We start from the raw sequence: 19,076 nt of genomic DNA on the forward strand, positions 1-19,076 counted from the left end.
CCCCCCCCCTTCAATGGACTACTGGAGGATTTCAAGAGTTGAGGTAAGGGCCTTTCAAAATACCTCTAACAGACCCAACAAGAAGAGATACATTGTTTCTACTGTAGGTATGTGAAAGGGGAACCCTTTCTGTCGAAAATGGTATATAAAAGGATAAGGGTTTGGACCTCGGGACGGAACCTTCCTCTATGAAACTTTCTTGAGTACCTCCCCCCCCCCCCCCCTCCCAGGCAGCAACCACATCCATCATCTTTATCTTTTGTTTTAGAGTACCCCACCTCGTTATTCTGGCATAGTGGGGGTGGGGGAGAGGGGGGTAGCAGCAGAGGGGGAACCAGAAGAAGGGGGCAGGAACCAGGACATTTTAAGTGGCTAATGTCAGGGAGACAAGTAAGGAAACATGCAATATTACATGAGATTTTAATATTTCGCAGCAGAAAAAAGTGTGAGGGAGCCACAAAGGGAAGGATGTATTCTACTTCTTTCTCAAAGTGACAGTGTACTGGCGGTTCTTAATTTTCATTCTTGCCATAATTTTATCATTTTTTCTTTCCTTAGGTATTCTGTAAACGTCGGGTCAGTACACAAATTCAGCAATGCTGCAGCCCTTTCACTCATTAACACTCATCTCTCTGTCTGTGCATCCATATTGAGTTGGGTAATTGTGATGTATATAACCACAAAGAGGCTGAAGATGATGGATCTGCTTCAAGGGATTATTGTTGGCCTTGTTGGTATGTTTGCATGGTCATTCTCAAACTCATTAATAATTCATCAAGCCAAAACAAAGCAAATCACTACTGTGAAGGAGGTTTAGAAATGTGATCTTAATTATCGAATTTCTCCAAGAATTATCAAAAGTTTGAGAAGCTATATCAAACACTCGAAAGAGTGTTTCCTCCTATTTCCAAACACCTCAAAGTTGGTTAAAAAAACTTGGCTGCCCTTGTTTTCCCAACCTACTTCTCAGTGTTTGGAAATATTTGGAGGAAACACTCTTCCTTGTGTTTGATATATTACTACTTCATCACAAACCTTACAGACTGTACATACAGATTAGTGAGGTCAATGGAGGCATGGTGACTCTTGCTTACTGAACCCAGCTTTACTTTTGGTTTCCACTCGTTCCTTGGTATCATGGCTCAATCCATCCCAGGAGCAGGGGTGGAGATGCTGAAGTATGTTGGTAACAGAGAGGTTTTAAGGGGCCTTGTCTGATTTTATTAAAAAAAAAAAGGACTTTGAGTGGTTTGAAATTTTCTGGCTTTAGAAGTTTCTTGGGAGGTAGGTAGGGGGTTGCCTTAAAATGTTTTTGGCATTAGAAATTTATTTGAGGTTGACACAAAGCATATGCTATGCATATGTATCATAAATTGGAACAAGAACATGGTGGATGCATAAACTGGCTTCGGTTTAATATGCTCTGGCTACCAGGCTTGTTCACCTTTATTGGGTCAAGATTTAGCTTTTAGAATGGTCTTTTTAGGTCTAAACCTTGTCTCATTCTTCTTACCTCCCCCCTTCCCCAGCTCTAATATACATGTCTCCAAGTGCCCTCTGCCCCCGACCCCCTGGGAGCTTCCACCCTCCCACTACCTTCACACAGTATGTTCCAAACTATTTACCTTTTTCTCCCACTTCTCAACACTTTGAAAAACCAATTTCCTTCCCACTCTTTTCTCAGCTCCAGTAGCCTTTTGGCCCAGGTTCACACACTCTTTCATCTCCATTGTAAGAACTTGGAGGAGGCACACTTCTATTAAAATCAGTAGGTTCACTAAACAGTCTCTTGTTCCAGAAAGTATCCATACCCCCACCCCTCCCTCAGGAAATTCCAATGTTATGCTTCATACTTTCATTTGAAATTTTGTTTTTCAAGACCCTTGGCTTTTAAGTCCTTATGTAAAGAATTATTGAGATCCTGCGAAAAACAATTTCATAAAAAGTGATATATGCCTGTTTTGCGGGAATTCCTTCAATTATCTCTCTTTAACCAAGGTTATAGTGGGTAAGCTATTGGGATAAAAAAAAATGCTGAATGGAATAGACATCTAATAGGCTTAGTTAGCATCCCAGGGTGGGGAGGGTTCACTGTAATAATACTCCAAATTATTGTTTCATGCCCCAGAAACTTGGTTAAGTTCTTACCGTGTTTTCTACTTGTGACAGAGTGCAACTTACCTCCTTACCTCCCTCTCGATCTCTATCCTACAAAATTATTGTTGAAATAATAATATTATTATAACATATAATTTATATGATAGAATTTGTTGTTTTTTCTGTCGTAGGTGTGAGTGCCTGTTCTGGATCCATAGAGGTCTGGGCCTCCTTGATCATTGGACTCTTGATAGGTCTGATATCATCTGTTGTCTCGTGGTCTGTTCAGAAATACCAGCCGTTATGGACCAGTACAGGTGCACATGATATCACATATACCCATGGTGTTCCTGGAATTCTTGGGGCAGTGGCAGGTAGAATATCTTGTTCAATTTAAAAAATAAAGATTTTGATAATTTGTTAATCAATTAATTCAATAACTTTATTAATATTATGTCAAGTGCAGACTACTGTAAACTAAAGTAATTAAAGTAATTTATTTAATGTCAATAAGACGGGGAGTGCTTGCGCAATCTCTCAGCCAGAGGCTCACAATAATCCAGATCAAATAAGAATTTGGAAATGTTGGTTTTTGAGGAGAGGGAAAAAACAGAGTACCCGGAGAAAAACCTCTCGGAGGAAAGACGAGAACCAACAACAAACTCAACCCACATATGACGCCGAGTCCGGGAATCGAACCCGTTGGGGGCGAGTGCTCTCTTCTTTAGACCAATATTGCAAGCAGGAGAGGTTGTCTTTATCACCGGACCAATAATGTATTAAGAAATAGTTTTAAACCAGCATTTATCTGCACTGGACCATATATTCACACCACGTTACTATAAAATTCATACAGCTGGTCTGTTCACAAAGTCATCAACCGATCTCCAAACTGCTGATGGTGCATTTTATTCCGGTGGTGCTCAGCTGGGAGTACAGCTTCTTGGCGTGGTCATAGCGGTCACGTGGTCTTTACTTTGGACATACGTATTGACATGGCTTGTAAGATTAACAGTGAGTGATGATTTTCTTTCGTTTTGCCTTATTTAAGGACGGTGCCTACTAAAACCGAAGTATTTTTTCGCGGTTTATGACTATGCGGGAAAAGCAGATCTTAAGAAGGGCTATTGGAATTCAAAAAGAAAATTGGGGGTAACCCCGCATTTTTTAGAGATAATTAAGCATCAATTATTCTAAAAAGCCGTAAAATACAAAGAAATATATGGCGTTTTTTCCAAATTGACACTTTATAAACTCTGAAAAATGCATGGTCCCCCCCCCCCCCCAGTGTTCTTTTTGGATACGAAGAACACTTGCTGAGTTCTGCTTTCTCAGCATAGTTTTAAACCGCGCAAAAATATCCCTGTATTTACTATTGGAAAGAAACAGGAGTGAATACGCCATTTCCGAGTTGCTGTGAACCTCATTACGAAGGCGAAGTTAAGTGCAAAGCTTTTCTTGTGCAGACTAGTTTTTTTTTTACATATGAATGAAAACTGATTTCATTATAAAGCTATGCTCGAAGCCTCGTTTTCATAGTGAGGTTCAAAACAACTCGGAAATGGCCCATTAAAAACTTGCAGGCCAGTGTTTTCGTTTGATCAAATGCAAGGCTGATCTATCGGACAGCTAAAATAATTTTATTGCCCAATATTTCGGTTAGTCAATACTAACCTTCTTCAGGGGCTGCAAAAAGCTAAGTAAAAATTGACCCCGACTTGACCTACGCCGGGCATCGACCTGCATTCTCTTTTACCGTGATTCAGCTCACATTTTCACGCAACACTGTAAACTTTCTCCAACTTTCAAGACTTACCTGGTCTGGAAGGATCTTTGAAAAGCTTTGAATGAGATCTTCAAAGATACGCGAAGGATTCTCAAACGCTAGGATCTCTAATGGATCCTTAACGGATCTCTGAAAGGCGGTTGACGTAAAGATTCGATGTAAAACTTTAATTTGAGTCCTCGAGAGAAGACAGTGCTACACCAACAGAAAACTGAAGAAATGGGCCGAGAAATTGTAACGTGTAAATAAATCGGTGCGTATAAATTAGCCTTTAATTTAGTGAAGGTTAACACTAAATGGTATTAATAAACCTGTTTCCGTTCTAATACGCGGTAAAAACTGCAAAAATTTTTTCTGACCTTGGCTTTTTTAAGAGTTGCTAAGTGGTATGCCTAGCTCATTTGGCACTTTGTAATTAGTTGCTCTTCTTCCCCGTTCAGTTTTCGGCTTAGGTAGGCAAGGCAAGTATCCATTTCTCGTTGAGTGTTCCTTTCAAAAACTCATTAATAATTCATAAGACCATTGACCTATCAAATTGTTGATAAGACATCACGTGCAGTGGTTTTAAAACCCGATAAAACCTCCTCCTTGTTAGTATGCGCTGTCTAATGTTTTTCTCGTACGCTAATTTCCAACGTTCACAAAAGCATCATTGTTATGAACTCTCTTGACACACGCTTTTCCAGGAATGTTTTTGAAGCCGTTCAAAAACCGGCTGCGCCTCGTGGTTTTAACCCGATAAAACACTGCTGCTTGTGATTTAGACATTACATAAAGGGAAGTCGACTTACAAAAAACCAAGATTTAAAGCTAGCATTTTGCCTTGATTCATGGCCAATTGTCTCCCTCAATTTCGCTTCATTGTGTTCTATTCTAGGTAGGCTTTAACTCCTGTGACGCAAACGAAACGTTAAGGTCGTACAAGACCGGGAATATTTCAACGTCGTCCCTTTTGAGCAAAGAGAAGGAATCTATTCGTCATATGCTTTTCAAGGCCGTAGTTGAAGGTGATTTACAAGTCCTTGATGCACTGGTTGCTAAGCAAGTTTGGTTTGGCATGCAGGACTTCGACAAACGAACACCACTGTAAGTTGAAAACAGCTGATTTGTTTCCCTCAGCAGTATTTTCCTGTGTTGTTGTTTATTATACTGTACTAGGCGGTTTTCACTCTTGAGCCTGTGAATGCCGAAATCCTAAAGTGTGACAATTCGGATAAAAGGCACACTTTTGTGTGGCATTGTCTATTATGCTGTACAAAAAGTCTTAACTTTTGAGAATGTGAATAAAGTCTTAAAAGTGTGAACATTCGTGATCAAATGATAGTCTGAAATGAAATGATAGACTAGATGAAATGAAAGCTACTGACCAGTACTTTCCTGTGGTGATGTTTATTATGTTGTACGAGGTGGTGGATTATTTCTTTTGAATCAGTGATTGAAATCCTAAAACTTGATCATTTCAAATGAACTTCAAGCTACCGGGCAGTACTTTTATCGACTCACTACAGGATGGTTCAAAGTTTTGAGTGTGTGGAAGAAGCCCAAATTGTGACAATCTTAGGCAAAGCGAATGACCAGAACTTTTCTGAGGTACTGTTTTTTCTCAATATTAAAAAAAAATTTGGCCGGTAAAGCATGTTTACTCGCGGGTGTGAAAGGCTTAATACCAAATGAAATCAAGTGAGCAGTTCATGACCTGCTAATGTTCTTATTGGTTGTTTCGTAGTCACGTGGCCTGTAGTTATGGACATCTTAATTGCGTCAAGTTCCTTTTGCGGCAGCCTGGTGTAGACATTCACGCGAGAGACCGCTGGAGAGCATCACCGCTTTCTGGTAAGCCTTTTGCTCTCTCCTGTTTTGAACACAGTTGTAAATTCTTGCCTCACCTTTCTGTCAGCGAGCGATGTGTGGAATTTCAAGGGATCTAAAAATAAAACTGCATAAGTACGACACAACACGACCCCACAAGCAACAGCTTCAACTTTTTTCGTGTTTGAATAAAAGGCATTGTTGTATTGTATTGTACCATTTACATCCGTGCTAAACATTCGACTTCACGTCCCAAAATTTTGGTACCTTGCTATCAAGTTTTGGTATGGCAATCCTAATTTACAATGTGTAAACAGCTGTCCTAAATTATATACGGTTACGATGCCCTGAATGTAGTGTTAATCGGAGTACCTTCAGGAGCCAACTCTTGCACGAGAAGAGACGCGTAACAGGTCCGTATTTGAGCCCTTATCGCGAAATTACGGACGGACATATGGAATATAACATACTCTAAAGATCGTCACAATAAAACCAGTTTTGAGAACAACTTAAATTGTGGTGGTGTTATTTGTTGACGTTCACAACAATTAAAATTGTTGGTTTAGTATGAGTTGAAGAATGGAAGCGATTTTTAAGGCTTGGGCTCCCTCTTCGGAACGGCCGGAAACTTCTTGTTGTAAACGAGCAATGCGATTCAAAAGACCAACTTTCGTTTTCTAGGCAATATCGACAGTATTTATTCGAGTTAGAACAGATCGCTCCAAGTGTTTTTCCCGTGTCCATTTTGTAGAAGCCGTGCAGTACGGTCATGATCAAGCGGTGCAGTGTCTGCTACGTCATGGGGCTGGTTGGTGTGAAGATGGAATAGGGGATCTGGTTTGCAGTGCTGTGGGTATGTAACTAGAACTGTTCCAGTGTAGAGAACACGAACATTTGAAAAGGCTGCCATGAACAGCTTAAAGGAGCAACCGGTGTTTCATGGTAGTTTGACTGGCGTCTTGTTAAAACTGTGCTGAAAGTCAAGTATGACATCAATGACGCGAATCGTCGATAGTGCGAACGTGCGAGGTGGGAGGCGCCGAAAGCGTGGATGCACCATTGCGCCTTCCTTTACTGCTTGTTCTTTGATTGCAAATTATATCTACGGGACTGCAGAAAGAATTTATCGAATTGGTCAGGTGGATTTTTTTCATTGAAATGTTGTGTGTTCCTAAGGTGTTATAAGATTGTTTTCAATTGAATGTAGAAAGTAATTCGCGCTTGCATTGTTTTTGCTTTACTTCGCCTTGTGATTTAGTTAGCAACATTCGCGCCACTTTTTATATTTATATCACCAATGATAAGCCAAACCAAAACCAATCGTGACTTGCTTGAACGCGTTTCCCCATGCACGCTTTACGCAAGTTGCATGTATTCACTTCCAAATCTGATTGGTTCATTGCACTGTTTACGTCTGTTGTGATTGGCCAGATTACTGTACTTTGATTTTGGTTTTATGACTCGATTGAAAACCACGCTATTTGGTGTAATTTATGAATTGCAATAGCAAGTGTCTTTTCTTTTATAAATTAAAACAGTTTCTTTTTACTGTTGCTTTTCAATTGTTTCAAGTGAAAAATGAGGTTGAAGAGCTTCAGCGGCTGGTACTGCTGGGCGTGGATGTTAATGCTCCAAACTCTGATGGCAGCACAGCTCTTCATGTGGCTGCCACTGTGGGTAGCAGAGGAGTGGTACAGTACCTGACAGATCATAGAGCAGATATCAATGCTGTTGACTCGCTTGGGAATACACCTTTGAATGTGAGTACTTTTTGTAAGTTTTGTAAGTACAAAAGAGGATGATGCCAACTTAGCCGAACTGATAGAAACAAAAAGGAAAAGATACCAAACGAAGTGAGCACTGAGTAGTGTGCGATGGTAATTGCTTGCGGCGTTTTTATTTCTTACTCAAACTAAAAAGGCCGTCAGGTCAACAGGTGTTGTCAAACAATGTTATAAACTAAATTCGATTTTGAGACGGCAATACGACTTTATATTGACAGCTAGTTGGGAGAAAATATATTCCGTATTGGGCGGAGTCGCGAAGCGACGGAGCCCAATACGGAATATATCTCCTCCCAACACCGTCAATATAAAGTCGTATTGCCGTCTCAAAATCGAATTTAGTTTTTTATCGCGATACTGACATTTTGTCGGAGAGAGTAAACGGATAAAGTACAAATCGTGCGCTGATTGAAAGAGAAATTCTTACTTCAGTTAAACTGTAGCCATGGTAATATCCGTGCGCGAATTTTTTTTCTCGGGGCGGGTTATTTGAATTTTTGGCTTTAATTTTTACGTCAAAACAAAGAAAATGCAAAAATTTACAGTCCATAAAGCACCTACCATTGATGAAATAGACGAGCTAGTCGGTTTGAACATTGTACCAGCAAATTTTATTGAAAACTTGTTACCGCCGAGATATGAACAACAACATGAAAACAGTGATGAATAAACCTCACAACCAGAAGCAAGAATAAAAAGAGCAACCATACTAGTATTTGACTATAAAAAATTGCGATAAAACATTTCGTAAAAACATTATAAAAAGGTTAAAAAACACGACGTTTCGATGTACATTACATCATTATCAAGTGAAATTAAAAATGCAAGATTGCGGCTATAAATACAAAAATGGACAATAGATATTAATTAAAATAGTAGCATTGAAGAATGCTACCGGTTAAACAAAAAGTTTCGCACGTATAGAGTCCGTTTGAGTGTTCAAGCAAGGCTTAAGTTTCTTGATGTACAGCATTTCAAATACCAAACAATCAAATTTGCTATGACACTTTCTCAAGATGTTAAAATGGCCCTGATTCAATAGGTGTTTGCTCCCGTGAGCTTCAAGAAAATGTTTGCCAATTGCCGAGTTCTTGTGCTCAGCAACGAAAGAAACTTAAGCCTTGCTTGAACACTCAAACGGACTCTATACGTGCGAAACTTTTGTTTAACCGGTAGCATTCTTCAATGCTACTATTTTAATTAATATCTATTGTCCATTTTTGTATTTATAGCCGCAATCTTGCATTTTTAATTTCACTTGATAATGATGTAATGTACATCGAAACGTCGTGTTTTTTAACCTTTTTATAATGTTTTTACGAAATGTTTTATCGCAATTTTTTATAGTCAAATGTTTTTCTAAGTCTTTGCTTCTTCGTATAACCATACTAGTACCCAAAAACGAAAACAGAGCATTGTTATCCTAGCTTAGATGCCGTGGAGATTTAGAAATTTGATAGAGACCAAGCGGCGAAGAATACTGTAAAAATTACCGAGTCTGCCGTTCGGCGCCACGACAAGAAGATCAAATTGACAGACCTTCAGGAGCCATGAAAGAGAACGCAGCAGAGCTCTTGGAGCAATTTTTTCTAGAGATAAGAGACATCAGAAAAGAAACAGATCCTTTTGCTTTGAGAATGCCATAATTTTTTGGAATTTAAGCTCATTGTTATTTACCGTGGCCGCTTTCACACTCTCGAAAGTAAATTTCTCTTCATCGAATTTTCGCTTACCTTCAAGAAAAAAGTTGTATCCGCTGTATCATGGTACATGTTCACCACAAAAAAAAAAATTATAAGTGGTCCTTGAACAGTGCCAGAGGCTTTGTAAACTCAAATGAAAAGAAATAAACAACACCATCCAACGTCGCATGTTCATTCACGGAAGTAAAATTTTGATCTGTGCGCGCCGAACCCATTTAAGGGCCGTGCTGTCATGCTTACATGACAGTTTTTGAGCTAATCAGAAACCGTCATTTTGAGACGGCAATACGACTTTATATTGACGTCTCAGCGCAATGGGAAGATCCCCAGGATCGCGATAATGAACGTTTAGCCCCGGTTTTAACAATCACATTTGGTGGCTTTATTTCTCAGTACTCGGACATGCACGAGCACCGCGCGGTCAGTCAGTTACTGGAGAACCTGGGGGCCAGGCGGTTATCGCATCATTACAGCATGCATGAAATCTGTGAAGTGGCAAGCACCGGGAACTTACAGATGTTAAGACACATGGTTCATAATGGCGCTACAGTATGCTACAGAGATCTGAACAAACGAACGCCTTTGTGAGTATCTAAGAGTTTCTGGCTATGTGCCTTTATAGAGCCCTGGCTAGCGGTTGACTACGGTCAATTGATGAGCATGCGCAATGCCCTCATCCCCAGCCGCCGGAAAGCCGCCGGCTGCAAGAATTTCCCGCGCAAAAATTCATAAGAAACCGTTCGGTGTCGCCAAAAGGGTTCGAGTGAACGACAGAAAAACATGGTGTCCCCTGCTATTAGGTTGGTGTGGGATGGGAGAGGTGGCTTGTTTCCCCTTGCAGCGGTTGGTAATCAATCCTAATCCCCGCTGCCAGATTACTTGAAATGCTTTATACTCAGTTGAGTTGTGTTCTTTACACAGACATGTCAGTGCAGCTGAAGGTCATTTGGACGTGGTGAAGTTTCTGCTGTTGCAGCCCGGGACCGACATCAATGCCAGAGACGCCAATGACTTCACTCCGCTTCTAGGTCAGACCTATGGTTTTTCTACAAGCCTGGTTTTTGGTTTTATGTCGGGAAAATCCCAGGCGGTGGGGGATTTCGCTGTTTCCCTACCGTCCAAATTTTACCGACTTATGAAAACACGAAATCACAGACTTGCCCGATCATCTGGGATGGTCGGGGATAAATCCGGAAAATAGGGATTTCTACGATGGTCGGCGATGATTCCCGACATATGAAAACATCGATGTTGGCAGTCGGGGAGCATCGGCGACCGTTTAGATCGGTAGGAAGCCTCTCAAAGCCTTCACACGGCAAACTAAAGTTGGTAAACTCGTGTTGGCAAACTCAAGTTGGTGTGTGTGAACGGCACATTTGAGATTTCAAAATGGCGGACTTTTTCCTAGCGTCGTTAATCAGGAACAGTCGGGAAACAACGAAATCGCCGAACATCTTGGATTTTCCCGACAAATAAAAACCAGGCCGTTTTGCTGTCTTGTTGTTGGTATCTTGTTAGAGAATGGTAAATGTGCAACATTACTTTGTAAGCTCCCCTGTTCTCTGCTAAATATCTAAAGTCGTCGTAACGTTCCGGGTCCACAACTACTGGAACTTAGCGGCAAAGTTTGAGAAGCATGAAGCAATAAGTATTACTACTTTCCCTTGGATAGGATGCTAGTTCATCACAGGATATCAAGCATAAAGTGACTAAGAGTATAACATTTACTACTCCTACCTGGCTTGGTGTGTGGGTAAAGAACCCACATTCTAATCGCAAAGAGTAGGGCATGGAGTTCCCGGTGTGTTGGTCTGGTCTTTGTGCTATTTCATGATTCATGGGTTGGGTGGGTTGGTTGGGGTCGCTAATGGACTGATAGCGGCTGCCAGCCGCGCCTATATATGCTGATGTCCGATCTTACCCTTGCACTGAAGTAATGTAAATCGCATTTGAATATGTATATAAAAAATCCGGTATATACATACCATACCATTACCAGTATTACCACTCCACCCTGGATGGCATGCTTGTCCATCACAGGATTCCCAGCATGAAGTAACTAGGGTTACTACTACTCCCTTTTGGATGGGATGCTAGTCCACCACACGATATCAAGCATGAATTTACTATGAGTATTACTACTCCTACCCAGCATGAAGTGACTAGTCCGGGTATTACCACTTCCCCTGGATGGCGTGCTAGTCTAGTCCATCAGAGGATACCCAGCACGAAGCAACTAGGGCTGTTACTAGCCCCTCTTGGATGGAATGCTAGTCCATCACAGGTATTTTCAGTTTCTCTAGCGGTTCCCCAGTAACCGTTTTTTAAAGTGTGAGACGGCCCGGGTGTGAAGCAAGTTCTTTTGTTTCATTTTCTGTAGCCGCAGATCAAACCGTTGAAAGGAGTTGAATAGAAACGCCTGTCTCGCACTGGATAAGGTTGTTTAAAAAAAAACAACTGTTATCATGAAATGTCTGTCGTACGGCCTTATTGATCACTAGTATTCATTACTGAGATTAACTTCCAACGTTAGATTATTTACAAGAATAGACTTTATATTTAAGGTAGAAATTCACCAGATACAGCTCGTATCGATAAATCTTGACGTTTGAACAGCTTTCTCCTCGGCTCTAAAATTGAAGTAATGTGAGCAAGGGTTTACTAACTATCAGGAATGATATGGTTTTAATTAATTTCAAAAGAGTAAAGGTTTAAAACTTTTTTTTAACATGTGCTCAAACAGTCTTATTAACCACATCTCATTTTTGGTAAATTCAGCGTGGCAAGTTTGGCTCTGAACTCGTTTTTCAACTTAACCAAAATCTGAAAATGTCATTGCATCGACCGTTTTTGTTCCAACCTCGTTCCCGAGGTAACCTTTGGGACCCTGAGAACTAGGAGAAATCGACAGAAGAGGTTTCTGTTGTTTGTCGTATTGGTGATGTTGTTTCTTTTTTTCAAAGCTCTGTGCAGTGAAATTTAAAATTTTCAGCGGAATATATTTTTCCAGTTTAAACTAAAGCCCTATCTGAAAATGATCAGGGTGGAATATCAGCTCGGAAGGACACAACTTGCCTCGGAAATTCAGATTAAATTGTGAAGAAAAACTGGCGTTTTCTTTAGTGAAAGACCACCTGAAACTTTCGCAACGCTGAAAAAAATAAGCCCTTTTGTTTTCGATCGGGAGGGGCAAATACGTACTTTAAAGTTTGAAAAAAGGCCGGCTAGCATTTGAGGTAACCCAACAGCAGCTTGTAAATTCGAGGAATAAGATTGCGCTCCCTAAAATGTTTGGTAATTGAAATATTTTCAGCAAAAGAATTCGAATACATCAAACTGTGTTGGCTTGCACAAATTTTCCTTGTAAAAGGTCATACAATTATGTGGGATTGCAGGAAAGAACATTTCGTGTTCTGTTTGGGTGCCCCTGAATGAAGGCGAGTTAACTCTTGGATTCGGATATTTCGTGGGGCCATTGCACGCCCACGATTATTTTTACTACAGTTTCCCCTTTTTCGCGTTTATAAAGAAAAAAAAAGCGATATGGCGTATTATCCCTTCGAGTTTTTTGTAGACAAATTTTAGCGGCCTGTCTCGAAGACGTTTCCCAAACTTTTTCTGTGTAAAATGTTTTATTACTAACTACCTCGCTCATTTTTGCGAGAACGAGAATGATTTTTTCCATTTGCATGTATCTCCCTCCTTTGTGTTGTGTTCTTCACTGAAAAGTCAACGGAAGATAATCAGCGGGTCACTTGTTTCAACATGTTCAGTATAACGCCATTCATTTCCTTGCTGGATTTGCATCTCTTAGGTTACTTCCATTTTTGCTCTTTAATTTCCAGAATTTCCACAACCAGATTTAAAAGAACCAAAACTAATTTGGTCGTTTGTTTTAGCATGTCTTTGAAAACGCCATGCACCTCCTTAGTGGGTGTGTATCTTTTATGTCAAACATGTTTTTCTCTGAAAATTCCCACAATCATCTCTCGAATTTTCTTTTTTTCGTGTGTAACGTTTTGAAAACTTTCCATACAATCAACAAGAAATCATTAACGTACTTGTTTTGCTTTCTTTTCGAAAACGTTACTAATTTTCTCACTGGCTGTCTACATTTTGTGACAGCTTTGCTTTTCCTCAATAAATTCCCACGATGTCCATTCACGAATTTCGGATATCTTTGCCAAGGTTTTTAAAATAACTTTAAATCAACGACATTTGGTCACTTCAATGTTTTGTCCTGATTGTGAAAACATACAAGATAGGTTTCAGATGAAGCAGACTTTAAATTAATAAAGGCCGTTGTAACAGTTTAATCATCTTTATCAAAATTTTCTTTAAGTTTAGGGAAGCCCCTCGAAACCTTCGGCTTTTTCGAAACAATCAATCCACAAAACTGTTCACTTTTGCTATTGGCAGGATCAAAGATCCTTTCCCCATATTGAAATTTCAATGAACCTTGTTCATTTTCATTAATATCTGAAGCTTTAATTTACACTTCGAACTCCTGTCCACGTTAAGAAATTTGTTTGTTTCAGTCCTTCACTTTTTACAATCCTATAAGATTCTACATTGTTCTTACCAAATTGCAAGTTATTACATAGAACGATTCCAGCCTTCACTTAATTTGAACAGTATATAGTTTTACCATCAACTTTAATTCATCTGTTATTCCAAATTATATTCTCAGACATAGGAAACCTGGTAGAAAAATCAGTTCTAAAATAAACCCACCACTGGAGAAGTTCCTTGTAGAATATGGAATTATTTTAATAGTCTTAAACATCACAATTACATCTGCACAAGAACACTCCACTAAAGTCTTGACGCAGGTGATTAATATAAGCTCTCTAAGGTGCAGTATCCTCAGAAAAAAGCCTACCAAGCCAAGCTAATCTTAACGAGTTAATCGAAGTTTCTAAATCTGTTAAGTTTAGGCTGCCAAATTTAATGCCATTTGTTGCGGCTAATCGAGCTATTTTATCCAGGCCTCTCCATAAAAAGTTGTGCATTATAGTGTTAAGTTGTTTATGAATTATTCAGGAGTTGACAAAATTGAGAATATATTTATAGCATTTTCAGAAGCAAAAAGGATTTAATAATCGTAACCAAGTGCCATAAAGTGAGAGACCCCGGCAGCCCTGTAACTGAATATCTTTTAATTTGTCATAAACATTTTCCGTAATTAATCAGTTTCATTATATGTAAAAACTATTTCCAGAAAGGTTTCGCTGTATTTTGTCGGCACGAACCAATCCACATAGCTTCAGTTTTGGTATAGTCAACTTTTAGACTAGAGCAAGTTATGAAATTATCAAGAAATTGAAAACAAGTTGTGAGATTCTTTTAAACACTTCCAATCCTATCTTGAGACCTTTAACATCTGCACTGCTTCTAACAGTTTTTTCTAGAATCTCAGCTGCAATAATAAATAAATGCGGTGACAGCAGATATTACCTCGTCTGACACCTCTTTCCACTTCAAAGTATGATGTGCAGACGCCGTTGGTTAACACACATCTCGATATATTTTTATAAAAAATAGTTTCTACCCATCTTGTAAGTTTAGGTCCAAAGCGAAACACATGTCAGGACTTCAACATAAACTCCAATCAATACTGTCAAAGGCTAGTTTTGAAAATCAGTTTCCCTGTTGTGTTTTGATTCTTTGTATTCTTCATAACATCTGCAACAGATCTTGCTGCTTCTGCTATGAATCTGTTTTTGACATAACCTGTTTAGTTTGCATGAATTATTTTCGGGAGAGTTTTGGTGATGCTTGTTGCAATTACTCTCATGGATAGAATTTTCGTATCTACATTTATGAGCGATATTGGCCTCCAGTTTTCCAAGTAATTCCTGTCCTTTTCTTTCTTTTCAATAAGAGTGATAACGGCTTGGCTTTGTGAGGGAGACATTTCCTTTTCTCTAAAAGCTTAGTTTAACGAATCAACCTTAAAATTCCCTAATAATGGCCAAAATGTTTTATAAAACTCTATGGGGATTCCATCATTTCCTGGCGTTTTACCCGGGTGAAAACAGCCCAATATATTTTCGCATTCTGACAAAGCTATTTTGCCCTCATAAGATGCACTTATTTCCTCAGAGGGTCTTAATATATCAGGGTTTTTAAAAAAGGAAATAGCTTCTTTGTCGACTCTTTGTTTACTATACAAATTGCTATACGTATGTCAAAAGGACCCGACGAACTCGATCCGACCTTGATAACCAGTTTCTTAGCTTATGCGCTTCCTAATGCTATTACTTTTTTCTAAATTGGAGAAGTCATCTTGCTCTGCAAAGGACAACAATGTCTTCTTCTTTCTTATCATACAATGCTTCAAGGTTTTTAAAGATCTTTATTCACACGTTTCAAACAGACGTTAAAACTTACAAGGTAAAAGATTTATACATATATGGAGTAAAAGTTTAAACCTGTCCGTAAATTTAAATAATCACAGTCAACATCCTAAAGCGTTTTTAAATCTTTCCGTTTCTAGCCTTGTTGTTTCACATGGGTTTTCATGAATTCTAATTAAAGAATGTTGATCGAATTAAGTTCTTCCTCTTCTCTTGTTCTGTCTTTTAACATGTTCGTAGCATGATTCAATATCACATTTTCTGAAGTTTGAAAGCACAAGTAAACCTTAACGGAAACTAATTAGTAGGTCGCTTGTTTAACATGACGAGGGAGAGAGAACCTATTTGCTCACTGGTCAGAGCTTTTTATGCCGGAACTTATCTTTGAATTTTCCAGCCAAGTAGAGTCAAAACATCTGCCATTTGGAAACTCACTAGATTTGGTCATGACACCAAAACACATTCACTGGGAGGCACAAATGAAAAAACTTCGATTCATGAAGAGATATGAAACGAATGGCCAGTCGCCAACCTTCTTCTCAGTGAGTACTTGCACTTCCTTAACTAGTCATCCCTATGTTTCTCTATACCGAGATTAATTGGCGTCGTGATGAACTCTAGCAAAACAGACTTAGCTCAGCTCGTCGATTCAGTCGATTCGCCCACAGTATTTTTCTGCCCAGCTAAAATAGTATATACATGGATTTTAGGCGAGACCAGTGCGTTCTATATCTCAATCATCACCAAATCTATCGCTAGTCCCCTCACCGTGCTTCTAAACTTTTTGGTGATCGTCGCTGTGAATACGCGGAAAGAACTGTATAAGAACTCAAACATTTTGTTAGCCAGCATGGCCGTGGCGGATCTTATAGTGGGCGCTGTTTCGATGCCTTTAACCACCAGTTACGATATCCTTCTTCTCCGTAAGGATTTGAGCATTAGGATTTGTGTCCTGGCGATGGTAAACCACATAGTGGTGTACACTGTGGTGAGTTCTTCCTTGTACCATCTGACAGTAATCGCAATCGAGCGTTATGTGGCGATAAAAATGTGGAGAAGTTACAAAGTCCTTATGACAAAACGCCGCATTAAATTTTTTGCATTCATGGCATGGCTACTTGCTATTTTGACGTCGGCTCCAACGAGTATCATGGAAATAGCTAAAGCCGACTATTCCTACATTAAGATCGTGAGCATTATTTCGGGCGTAAAAACCGTGGCTTGCGTGACAATCATTGGGTATTGCTATACTGCGGCGTATCTTTCAATGCGTAAGCAAAAAGGCAGCGAAAGCAGCGAGGTCGTTGCCCGTAATAGGGCCAAAATGGAGAACACCATCGCCAGAGCAACACGTATTTTAACGACAGTATTGTTAATCTCCTACATTCCGTCAATCCTTGTGCTTATTCTCGGACCCACCGTTTCCATCTTTCGCACAAGCTCGTACTTCCGTTGGTCGGAGTTGCTGCTCCAGCTGAATTCTCTTCTAAACCCATTTCTCTACTGCTTGTTTCTGAACCGCAACTTCAGAAAAGAGGTTCTAGCGATGATGAAGATCAGGAAACCTGACGAAGGTCAGCCACTAGCGAGCCGTCCCAGACGAATTGTTCCGCCAACAGCGTTTGTTGAAGAACTACAAGAGATCCAAGAAGAAGCGCAACAACCTGTCACATTGAACTCGATCAAACTTCCTTATGCTGACCGCCCGATTCCTTACATCATGAAAAACCAAGCAAAGGTGAAACGAGGCATGTTATGTCCTGCAAGAATTGGTGCAAATGAATTTGTGGAAAAGGAGCAAGTACTAGTCCAGGAAGATGATCAACAACCTGCTGGCCGTATCAAGCGAGCAGGGTCTTTGGATTCAATCGACCTTGCTAACTCTGATTATCAGGGGCCTTACAGCACCACCAACCAGCCAGAGATGAAAAGATTGCCCCCTTCATCATTTGAAGGAAACCAAGTCATTTGTGTAGATGTACATCGTCCTACTTTTACCAAAAGAAAGCCATGGATCCTGGTTGCTAATTCGCTGTTCTCACAGGAGAGACAAAATAACCATGAATATGGAAGGCATCAGGAACCTCCCAGCTGCAGTACCCGTGAGCCAGTGATGGAAAAGCCCATACCAGTTTCGTCCACTGAAGGAAATACGACCATTGTTTTCGATGTACATTCATCCAGTCTTGCCAGACAAACACCACCAACAAGTCCAATGATTTGGCATGGAAGTAAATTAAATGAGGAACACTTACAGAGCCTCAGTCGTCCAGAAACGCGATAGCGCTAGATTAACAAAGATGAGAGGATTGTCAAACATTTTCTGGATAGTTTTATGGAAAGGTCAGGCGCCTCTATTTAATTGATACTTGTCTGGTATGTTTATCATAAACTATAAACCAACTGAGATACTACACGCTTTCTGATTGGTCAAAAAACCCACGGTTTTTTTATACCTTCAAACCCATAGAAACCTGTTTTTATAGAAGCATAGCATTTTCTACACGTTTAACATCGTAAAAAACCCACTTAGGATGTTTGGAAAACCCGAGAAGCCTGTAAATCATGGGTTGTTCTTCCAGCTGGGAGGAAAATACTAAGTAATTTCTCCGGGAAAGAACAAACATGAATTCTGATTATAGAATGTTTGGAATCTTTAAGAAACCTGTTTTTCCCCGATTATGGCTCCTGGCAAAACTAAATTAGATTGCAGATTTGTATAATAATAATGATGATATGCAAACATTACAGAGAGATTGAGGGCTCGAATATAAGTTTATGAACGCAGATATTTGCACTGTAAATAAACTAGAACTGAAAATAAACATTTAATTCCAGCTCTAGCCATGTAAATGTGCACGTCCCTAAACTTATTTTCTCTTGATAATAGAGTCAAGATGACTCCGAAACGTCGAGCCCTAAATCGCTGTGTAGTTGTTGCATGTCTTTGCTTCAGCAAATCCCTTTTTATAATAATGATGATGACCGGTAATGATGATGGTGGTGGTGATGATGATGATGATGATGATGATGATGATGATGATGATGATGATGATGATGATGATGATTGATATTTATACAGCGCAGTTTGGTTACAAAAATAATCGATTGAGGTTCTGAAAGTTCTTAAAATGATAAGAAATGTTTATATACATATAAAAATTAAGAAACTTATTAGGATGAAACTTGCTCAAATGTATGTTACCAACTATGGCGTGAAATTTGCAGTTTCAGTTTTTGCGATTTTCACGAATTTCTGTTCACATTCTCACAAAACTCTGTTACACGCACTATATAAATTACACTACATCGCTAATTTCGTGCAATTTAACCTTTCGGTGGAGCCCCGCCTCACGTCTTGGAGATATTTTTAATGTAAATTATGTTTCATTTGTGAATAGGTTCAACATTCCATAACATAGCATCAAATTTCTCCTTGTAATATGAATGCTTATGCAATCCATGACGTGAAGAGAATTAAGGATATGTTCAGCCGAGGTGAATTTTCTTGACATTTTAAAATCTTCTCCCCAGTTCT

The 19,076-nt window shown here is 39.5% G+C and overlaps 1 protein-coding gene across 1 annotated transcript in view; it reads left to right on the top strand.

Moving 5' to 3' along the window:
- LOC146461042 (uncharacterized) overlaps positions 1–19,076 on the top strand; it is a 39,675-nt gene that overhangs the window by 7,184 nt on the left and 13,415 nt on the right. The window contains exons 7-15 of the mRNA XM_085087330.1: positions 559–734; positions 2,289–2,471; positions 2,954–3,111; positions 4,761–4,969; positions 5,610–5,716; positions 6,444–6,545; positions 7,265–7,452; positions 9,573–9,763; positions 10,101–10,207. Of these exons, the coding sequence (XP_084943456.1) occupies positions 559–734; positions 2,289–2,471; positions 2,954–3,111; positions 4,761–4,969; positions 5,610–5,716; positions 6,444–6,545; positions 7,265–7,452; positions 9,573–9,763; positions 10,101–10,207 (1,421 nt within the window). The remainder of the gene's footprint in view (positions 1–558; positions 735–2,288; positions 2,472–2,953; positions 3,112–4,760; positions 4,970–5,609; positions 5,717–6,443; positions 6,546–7,264; positions 7,453–9,572; positions 9,764–10,100; positions 10,208–19,076) is intronic.

Source organism: Pavona decussata, unplaced genomic scaffold, assembly GCF_977016875.1.
Source record: "Pavona decussata unplaced genomic scaffold, jaPavDecu1.1 SCAFFOLD_202, whole genome shotgun sequence".
Taxonomy (NCBI): Eukaryota; Metazoa; Cnidaria; class Anthozoa; order Scleractinia; family Agariciidae; genus Pavona; species Pavona decussata.